The 10,554-nt window shown below is 29.2% G+C and overlaps 1 protein-coding gene across 1 annotated transcript; it reads right to left on the bottom strand.

Annotated features, from left to right (window-relative positions):
* Nucleotides 1-3,322: 3,322 nt before the first annotated feature.
* On the bottom strand, nt 3,323-9,406 carry LOC109795666 (cell division protein FtsZ homolog 2-1, chloroplastic). The gene is made up of 8 exons (XM_020355155.3): nt 9,215-9,406; nt 8,286-8,997; nt 7,498-7,797; nt 7,014-7,104; nt 5,680-5,804; nt 5,099-5,191; nt 3,814-3,879; nt 3,323-3,731 (listed from the first exon to the last, which is right to left on the bottom strand). The coding sequence occupies exons 2-8, from the start codon at nt 8,955-8,957 to the stop codon at nt 3,603-3,605; spliced, it is 1,476 nt and encodes a 491-aa protein (XP_020210744.2). The 5' UTR covers nt 8,958-8,997; nt 9,215-9,406; the 3' UTR covers nt 3,323-3,602.
* Nucleotides 9,407-10,554: the final 1,148 nt, after the last annotated feature.

Here is a 10,554-nt window from a genome sequence, read left to right as displayed (position 1 = left end):
ATTCATACTTAAATAATGATAGAATGACATTTGGTGATAGAAAAACTAATAAAAACATGAAAATAAAATTTATAATCAAAATAAATATCAAATACTTGTTAAAATGGATACAAACAAAGTTTTTTTGTATGTTATATTTTTAATCATATATGTTACATCTTTAAATATTACATATCATTTAAATAGTTATATATCATTAGATAATGTTAAAATTTAACAATTAACGAATATCAAATTAGTGACATAATTAAAATTTTATATTTTTAAAAATAGAAGGATTAAATATATGTATTTTTAAATAGAGAGATCGAAATTGTAAATTGACAAAAATAAATACGCTAAAAATATAATTTAGCTTAAATTTATAAGTTGTATACTGATAAGTGAGGTGTTGATTTTTATACTTAAACCCTAAATCCAAATAATAATAATAACAAATAATAATAATAATAATAATAATAATAATAATAATAATAATAATAATAATAATAATCCACACATCAAATTGAAGTTTTTTTGATTTTGCGAATCCAACCAAAAATTTGTTATAAACTATACAAATTTTAAAAAAATGAGTATGTATTTGTGCAGACCACATGTTTAATGATTCGATCGGTAAACTTGAATTTATATATCCTCTCCTAAGTAGGTTGGAGGATACTTATGACAAAAAAAGGAAAAATTTTCTCTCTTGATGAATAGAGAATGTTTTTTTTCTAACAAAAGTTATATATAATATAATTATCTGTTATATATTATGTACAAGGATTTTTTGGTTCAATATTATCTACAAGGATGAAATTATATACATGTATATATATATTTAATACGTGGAACATTTAAACTAGGCTTTAATTTTATCAAATTGTATATACGTCTCTAAATATTCAAAATTGGTCATTTTTTAGATAGATAGCTAATCTATTAATATATATTTTTGTTAAAAAAAATTATTGACATTATTGTACTAATAATACGAACTTTCTAGTACCTAGTTTAGCACTTGTCTTAGGAGGCATAGTATTGACGCTTCAAATCGAAATGGAAACGGAGTCAGTTTGGTGGAGACTGACAAGTGGATAAACCGATGAGGTTCCTTTGTCATTCACTTGATTCCAAACGAGACTCTGATATGAAAGTGTGGACCTTCCTTACCCTCCCAATCACATGGGTGTGTTTTTCTTAGGCCCTACGAACTTGAGAATCTAATTCATATGCATTCAAAAGAGATCTTTAATGTGTATTTTGACCAACGTGTACAAAATTGATTTTAAATAAAATTAATTTTAATTAAAAATGATTTTAAAAAATGATTTATATTTGAGTGTTTTTAAAAATAATTTAATAATAAATTTCAATATAAAATAAATTATTTTTAGGCTTAAATATGCTTCGATCTTTAAAAAATGAATAAATTTTGATTTTAGTTTCTATAAAAAAAAATTCTTTATTTTTTATCTCTCTAAAATTTAGGACTATTATTTTTAGTATATTATTATATAATTATTTTTAACTACTTATTTAATTATCAAAATGTTATGTGATGGTATTAGATGTTACTCACAATTATTATTGATATTAATATTATGTTAGTGTACGAAATTTTTGAAATTTTATATTAGTCTTTAAAATAAATATTATTAATCTATCTTAAAATTATTATTAGAGATTAAAAATAATAATTTTAAATTTTAGAGGAATAAAAATAAAAAAAATATTTTATAAAAACTAAAACCAAAATTTACTTATTTTATTATAATAAAAAATATTTTACAATAATCAAAAATAATGTTTGTAATTAAAAAATAAATAAAAAATTTTATATGAATCAAAATCAAAACTCACTTATTTTATTTTATAGAGACAAAAGAATATACTGAAACATTGTTTTTATTTAACGCAAAAGTTATGTAGAATTATTGTGACTTTAGATGATCCGAGATGAATCCGAACACTTACAAATTTGGGCTTTGGAAGTATTTGGTGATTATGGAATGCAGCCTAATAATTTTATGGAAATTGTTATGGTACCTAGAGTTTTGGTACTTCAAATTATATAAATAAATAAATTTTAAAAAATAAATTTAAAATAATATAAATTTTAGATAAAAAATTTGTAGAAGATAAGTCAATCAAAAAGATTAATTCAAAAAAAATAATCAAAAAGTTAATTTTCATAATAAATTTTATTTATATGTGATAGAATTAAAAAATTAAAAACAAAAAATATAATAATATTATAAAAATATTAAAATAAGAAAAAAAATAATAAATAATATAATTCAAAAACTAATTTATACTATAAATTAAAAAAATTAACACTAAAAAAAATTAAAATGTATTAACAAAATATTAATATTAAATTATTTAATTATAATAGATGTTACATTAAGATAACATTTAAAAAATATATAAATAATTTAAAGATATAAAAAAATTTATAAAGATAAATTATTAAAAATAATAAATAAAAATAAAAATAAAACAACTAATTATAATAAAAAAATAAAAATAAAATATGCGACTGTTCCGGGTACCGTAGAGTTTTCCTAATTTTATTTGACACCTTGGATTTTTACTGATTTGTATCACTCGTCTATTTGAGTATATAAGCATAACTTTAGATTTAGTTTACATGATATTATTACGTAACACTGTAAAGTGTAAACGAATCAACCACAATACTCTCAACATATGATGTTTCAAATAAATAAAAAACAAACCAAATATTGTACACAGAATAATTTAATATCATAATACGATATAAATGAGATGAAAATTCTTAAAGATATATTTGCCTTTGAGACCAAAACGATAATTAATTAATTATGAAAATTGGTTGGTTGTCACGAAGTTAGGAAAAAGATGTTACAAATACAAAATTCGCAGATAAAGGTACAAAATCAACAACCTCGTCATCGTGTTCATGATGTGCCCAATGCATTATTGACTTCCTATTTTGCAAAGGCAAAGGAAGAAGAAAACCAACTACTCACTCGACAGGGATAGTATGCCCGAGGAGGTTTTTGAGATATAAATATATCAAGTGTAAATAAAATCATGAAAATTCTGTAATATGTTCCTAACATAATTAAATTAATTTATCACAGAAATAAGTATTAAAATATAAGTACAATATTACTGTTTACATCATATCTTAACTTACGTTAGTCTCATTGAGTAGATAATAAACTTCATAGCAACTCCATTGTTATTATCACATTGTTTCCTGATTTTTCCGGTCATTTTCGCCAATTCGGCATCGAATGCGAGAAAGATATTTGGGATCCAACAGAAACACCCGAACAAACTGACACCACAGTTTTTAATGGATGGTAACACTAACAAGCCATGGCCATTACTGATATATTCTCTGTACAAAAATACAAGCTAATAAACTTATTAAAATATGCCAACAAGCCTCAACTCAAAACACAACGGTTTGGAAAGTACTTTGCTTTCATTATGCACAATACGGACCAAAAAATGCGGAAAAAAAAAAAGGCAAAACGGGATCTAATACCTAGACTAATGAGATTTGTATCCCTAAAAATTGTTTGGTAAGGAGATGCAAGGGATTAAATAAGTTGGGAAAAAGAGTATTAAGCTCTTGGATAACGTGAGCGCCCCTTCTTCTTTAAGAATTCAGGGATCTCAACAAAACTGCCATCGGTGAAAGAGGAAGATCTTCTACTGATACCAATGGTATCTCCTTGCGTGAGTTGACTGGCCTGCGTTTTGGAAAAAAAACAGAATCATGGGTATTGAATCAGAGAGAGGGGGAACGGGGAAAAGTGGGGTAGTAAGTCATACCTGTATGGGCCTCCCTTCACTTTCCTCTTGACGCTTGAATCCAGTTGCAATTAATGTTATGCTTACCTATATGAAATAAATTACATGGCAAATTTATAAAACGATGGGACACAGCATGATTATGAAAGAACATACCTATAGTTCACAAATCTTAAATGAGCAAATAAATGTTTTAAAAGTTAGCATTAGTTATTATAGATATAGTAAAATAGTGTCATTTATCAAATTATAATTTATCATAGTATTTCCATTTGTATTGGTACAAAAATTCAAAAGAATAAGAGGAAATTATACACTCTTCCTCGGACGGGATTCTATTTGTGTGGGTATAGTTCCTACTTGCTGAGTATTGAAAAATATCTATCTCTTACGAGATGCTCAAATTACATTACCCACCCCTCTAATTTTAAAAGTGATACTTCACCGATAGATGAATATGTAATCCATTTTAATATGAATGAGCTTCTCGTAGACATTTTGTTTTTAGTCTTTTATTCTTGACATTATCAACAGCTAGTTTTGAACCCCTGCAGTTTTGGAATTTAAGATAAAATAAAGAACTTGGATGAAGCTCAGAGGTTATAGGAGGGTGCTTTAAATTTTACTTTATCATCCGGAGTCCTAAATCAACCCTAAGATGCTCAAAATTGACTTTCGGTGACATTGAACGTTGTAAAAGAAAGCACAAATGTCTCTTGGAAGATCATTCGCAGTGATTCACCACTATTAGTAGATTCGTGTACATTAAAATAGATTGAAATGTAGCACATTTCATCTCTCGAGAGGAAAGTATAATTTTAAAAAATTATGTTAGAATTGTAGAATTTTAGGTATTGAAAGAGGGAGATAAAAAAGAACAAAATACTAATTATTCAACATGTTCATACAACCTAGAGTACTAACCCTTATTGATATACTAATCATAATAATAACTAATATGACAAATCATTTTTGAATATTTTCATATATTCTAACAAATTAGATGACAGAACAGTGTAATTTAAGCATATTTCAAGGGAAAAGAAGTGTAATTTATTAAAAACAAAAAAAAAAGAGTAAAAATTGCACATAGTAGGTGGGAGTATCTAAAACGTCTGTGAACTAAGTGACATGGGTATGGCGAATGTTTTGATGCGCATGTGCTTCCTAGAATGAAAGGCATATTTGTTGTGCTTTGAACGAATTCAACAGGGGTAATGTTGCCCAATTCATTGCGAGAGGAAGAGGAATATTCACTTATTATAGAGTTGATAATGTAAATAAGGGCTTTCATAGCTTAACTTACTTGACCACTGAGGGATGGATCTATTACTGCTCCAAATATTAAATTAGCAGTGGGGTCCACAAGGTCATATATAACTTCTGCTGCAGCATTTACCTGTAAATGATAATATTAAAAGCCATAGCATACTGAAGGACTATATTATATAGAATGCAAATGATGGATTTAATAGATTGCAGATCATTAAATAGGTAGCTATTCAGAAAACGAAACTGAAGGCTAGTTTATTTTATTTCTTTGCTCACGGAATGGATCCCAATGTATGCCTCAAACAATCATTTGGGCACTTCAAAAACAGCTTATAAATAGCTTGCCAGAAAAGCATGACAGCAGAATTATAGTAACTGGATTACTAGATGGATGTGGATGCCTTTTACAAATAACTTATTTCAGTACATGTTGCTCCTAGAAATTTCACACAGCCATTATATGACCCAGATACCAAAGGAAAAAGGAATGACTGTTTTTCAAAATAAAAATAAGAAAGAAAGAGGAGAAAAACATCAAGTACAAACACTGATACACAGATGAAACAAATATTCAGCAAAGATAACACTGTAAGGGAGAAAGGGATAGCTAGCTACCTCAAACAACGTCAAATCACTTCCACCAGTTATGTTCCATACAATTCCAGTAGCCCTTTCTATACCAATATCTAGTAAAGGTGACTGGATAGCATTTAATGCAGCATCTCTTGCCCTTGTTTTCCCTTCAATACAAAAAGAAGACAGATAAATTTCAAATGTTCAATAATATATGCAACCATGGATCAGAATATGTTCATCAATTCTGACCCTCCTCCTCTTTCCCCATAAAAAGAGTGTACACCAACCAGAGGACAATATATTATTTTAATAATTAATCAGTTAACAGAAAGCAAAGTAAAGGGGTAAAATTTTATTGTCGAGGACCATTAGAGTATGTTCACCATCAACGTGTATGCTTCTCCAGAATTTTAAGGAGTGGCATGACCTTGAGAATTAATTTTATAATCATCAAAATGCTTTGCTTAGATTTGCAATATAAAGGAATAGTATCAACTTTCAAGGCAATGCTAGCTATGCCACTAAAACAACTTTGGTTGCATAATCCTTTCCTTGTAGTTGTAGACATGTGCTCCATATGGTAAGGTAATATTTACAATTGTCCTTTTGCATAAATAGTTCAAGTATCACAATACCCTCTACAGATATTATATAATTTTCAGTAAGCAAAGCAGAGATTTAGAAGCAAACCATTGCCATATTAAATTTGATTACTCACTCTAAAACAAGAGGACTTTTAGGACCTACGCTCTTTCTTAGTAAGCCATGTTAGATGTGACTTCTACATCAAGTATATCATTTTTTTTTCATATTTTTTATTCCTCTCAAACACTATTCTTTAAATTTTGTCATTCCTAATTCGAATTTGAATTTTAAATTTTTGACGCATCATACACAATTAATAGCCACAGTGATTATGTGTATTGATTGTTTAGTATATCAACGATCTTTACATTGACTGCAAGGGCATAACTAACACAACCCTCCTCCTTTACACATAAATTGACAAGTATTGATTCAAATAATTTATTTCCATAATCTCCTCATTTATTTCAAAAGTCTTATCTCATAAATCATTCTTATCTATAAAAATGGAATTCTCTTTATTGACAGTCAAGACATCATACTTCTTTCTTTCTTAAGATATCTGATTTCACAATTCTGTAACATTTAACAATGATGATATTTTTCCAACAAAAAAAAAATGATGATGTTTTTCTTCTATATATCTTTGAGTGTATTCATATTTTAAAATTTACTTAAACTCAAAAATAACCATATAATGTATGGAAAACTTGTTAGTTGTTTAGGTCAAATAGAAGAACAGTATTTAGAACCAGGAATGCATCTCCATATGCAGTTCCCAAACATACCAGTTGCAGTTCCTATTCCCATAAGTGAAGAACCTGCATTGGCCATTATCGCTCGAACATCAGCAAAGTCCACATTCACCAATCCTGGTATCTGCAATCAATTTACAAAATGGGCATTAATGATTGACAGGCACCATCAACTTTAAACCATGGGAAACATATGATCAGAACAGGAGTCAGGACATCCTATTAGTGGGATGCCCAGATATGTTTTGCCTACATGCATCCAAAATTGATAGCAAAAAGTTATATGAATTCTAGCAAATAAAATAATAAACTAATGGTAAGACATAGTTTTAAATCATCATACCAAACATCTTAGTGAATCAGAGGGGACAACTGAATTGTCAAAACATACTGAAGGTTCCGTTTTCATTCTTTCTTTCCTTTTTACTCCTTTTACAATCAATATTTCATGGGAGTAAAAAAAAGAACAAAGCAACAACAGGAAGACATTTATTCAAAGATCTTCTTGATTCCATACCGTAATAATATCAGATATACCACGAACACCTTGTCGAAGAATATCATCAGCAAGGTTGAATGCTTCAGTCACCGGGGTAGATTGAGAAACTGCAGTCAGAAGTTTGTCATTTGGAATAACTATCAGCGTGTCAACATTATCTCTCAAGGCTGCAATTCCTTCTTGTGCTTGAACTGCCCTTCTTCGTCCTTCAAATGAAAAAGGGGTAGTGACAATACCAACAGTCAGTATACCCATTGACTTTGTGATACCAGCAATAACTGGAGCTCCGCCAGTGCCAGTTCCTCCACCCATTCCAGCCTGCACAGATGAATTTTAATATTTCAAGTTTACTGAAATTTAGCAAATTAGCAATAATGTAAAAATCCAAAAGAGTGATTCATAAAACAACATGTCAAGTTATGAAAGTCAAATAACTCATATTATGCAGTTGAATGCCACCACAACAAATGTTAAACGGAGCATGCAGATAAAAAATTTAAGCCACACACTGAGGAAACCCCTCAGATGTTGTCCCTTAAAAACCTCTTTGTTGAATATTGTGGCCTGTTCCTCCTTGCACAACATATTACCCTATCCTTTGTTTTTCTATGAAAACAGACATTACCCTATCCTACTTCAAGTTATAATTTTACTATTTTGGTATTACAAAAGAGCATATACCATAACCCGTGTCCGTGTCAACTACTGTGATGCTAACAAGTGCACTAAAAATAAAACTCACAAAGCAAAACTATAATACAGTTAGCATAAGCTATAACTAAAGAAAAATGGTCAGTTGAACATACAGTAACAAAGACCATATCAGCTCCATAAACTGCCTCCTGTATCGATTCCTTGCTTTCCTTGGCAGCATTCATACCAATCTCAGGGTTACCACCGGCGCCAAGTCCTCGTGTAAGCTCCTGACCGATTTGCAACCGGTTTTGAGGAGTGACCGGCGACATTCTCATGGCTTGAACATCAGTATTGACAATCCAGAACTCCACACCATTCATGGAGCTCTCTATCATGCGGTTGACCGCATTTGACCCGCCTCCACCAACACCAATGACTTTGATCTTAGCTTCATTGTAGTTACTCGGAGTCGTCGCATCTTCTAAACTCTCAACCACGTTTCCACTTGTTACATCCTTTTTAGGCCTAGGGTTGTTCAATGCACTACCTCCTTCTCCTCTAAGCATTGAAACCTCAGGGTGCAGATCCAAAAAAGGGTCCTTGCGACTGATGCTGTGGGGATTATTGGCAGAGCACTTCACATGAAACGAACCACACTTTCGATTCCCAAAGACGTACTTGTTCTCTTGAATTCTGAAGAAGCACGATCTGTTACCGTGATTCTCAGAAATTTTTCTCCCTCCAACAACAGCCAGCACCCCCGCGGAATTTCTAACATTGGAAGGCGTATAACAGGTTGCCATTCTCACAGTGTCGAAATTCGACGCGGCTTTGATAAACATGCGAAAGTTGCAATTCGCTCAGAATTGTTTCTGCCTATACCTGTTCGTGGAAAATAAGCAAAGAATCAAGAAATATTAGGTCAAGAGAAATATAATTTAAGGAAATGCAGTGTGTATGGTAGAGTGTGGTGCAGTTAACAGTAATAGTGGAATTGAATGAAACGAAGAAAAAAGGAAAAAACGGCAAATGAAAAAAGCTAAAAAGGAAGAAATATGGAGAAGGTGTAAGATTGAGAGATGAGAGGAGGGAGCGAAACCTGAGAAAATTGGAGGGGTCTGAGAGAGTGAGTGTTTTAATTATTTATACAAAAAGTGTTTCTGCATTTTGAGGTGTGTGTGTTTTGTTGATAATGCCGCAAGGTGGTTTTTGTTTTGTTTGCGGTGACTGTGAGCCTGCCAACGACATATACAGACAGGACAGCTTGGGAATTCAAAACCCCTAGTCGCCCAGGGCCTAGGGGTTTACTTTTCTATATGCTCTCCCTATCTCTACTTTTTTCTTTCTTCATTTTAACAAATTTACTATCTAATCAAAAAACATAATATTTATTTATTTAGCCTTTAAAATTCAGGAAGGGATATCATCAGATGACAGTTAAGAGTTAACTCCTAAACTTTGGGTCTATGAATCTAGTCTTTGAGGTCCATTGTGTGCTGCGTAAGTCCCTTAGAGACAAAGGTAGGCCATTAAACCTGTACTCATCCAACTCCATCTTACATTTTCATGAAAAAAACTTCTTTTGACCGATTGTGGATTCCGGTATAAACCTGTCCTGCTAATTTTTTTTTATTTTATATTCTTTTAACAACAAAAAGAAATATATATATATGATAAAAGTCCCGTTTATTTTAAGGTGGTTTTACTCTATTCAATAACTTATATTTTATATCAAATTTCAACAATCTAATTGTTAAATTTAAAATTTTTAATATATAGATTAAGTTTTTAAATTTTTTAAAAATTTAAAAATTATTAGATACTTCATTTCATTAATTCAAATTGATAGATAATCATAAAATTATTTTATACATTGATTTGAATTAACAAAACAAAGTATCAAATAGTTTTCAAGTTTTTTAAAAATCTGCAGTTTGATTTATGTATTTAAGACTTTAAATTCAATAGTTAAATTATTGAAATTTGATGTAAAACATAAGTTATTTAACTGAATAAGTCTAAGTAGACTTATTCATAGAGTAAATAGATCTCCTATATATATATATTGTGTATATATAAAAATTAAAGTTAAAATTTTATTTTTTTATAAATATAATTTATTTTTTAATTTTTATATTAGTAAATTATTTCTTATTTATTATTATTTTTATATATATTTAGTACATTCGTTCATATATATATATATATAATATTAATTTAATTTTTAATATATTTTTTCTATTTATATATATATATATATATATATTAAATTGTCCTTATTTTACTTCTTTTTCTTAATTAATATTATTTTTTTAATAATAATACCTATATTATAACTATTTAAATAATTAGAATGAATGTTTTTAAAAAAATTTATAATAAATACATTTTATCAAGGTACATTAATTAAAGATATTTTAATATAAAAATAATTATTAC

Source organism: Cajanus cajan, chromosome 6 (genome assembly GCF_000230855.2).
Source record: "Cajanus cajan strain Asha chromosome 6, NIPB_CcT2T_4, whole genome shotgun sequence".
NCBI classification, from domain to species: domain Eukaryota; kingdom Viridiplantae; phylum Streptophyta; class Magnoliopsida; order Fabales; family Fabaceae; genus Cajanus; species Cajanus cajan.
Note: the sequence above shows the minus strand (reverse complement) of the source record. Positions and strands in the feature narration are given on the sequence as shown.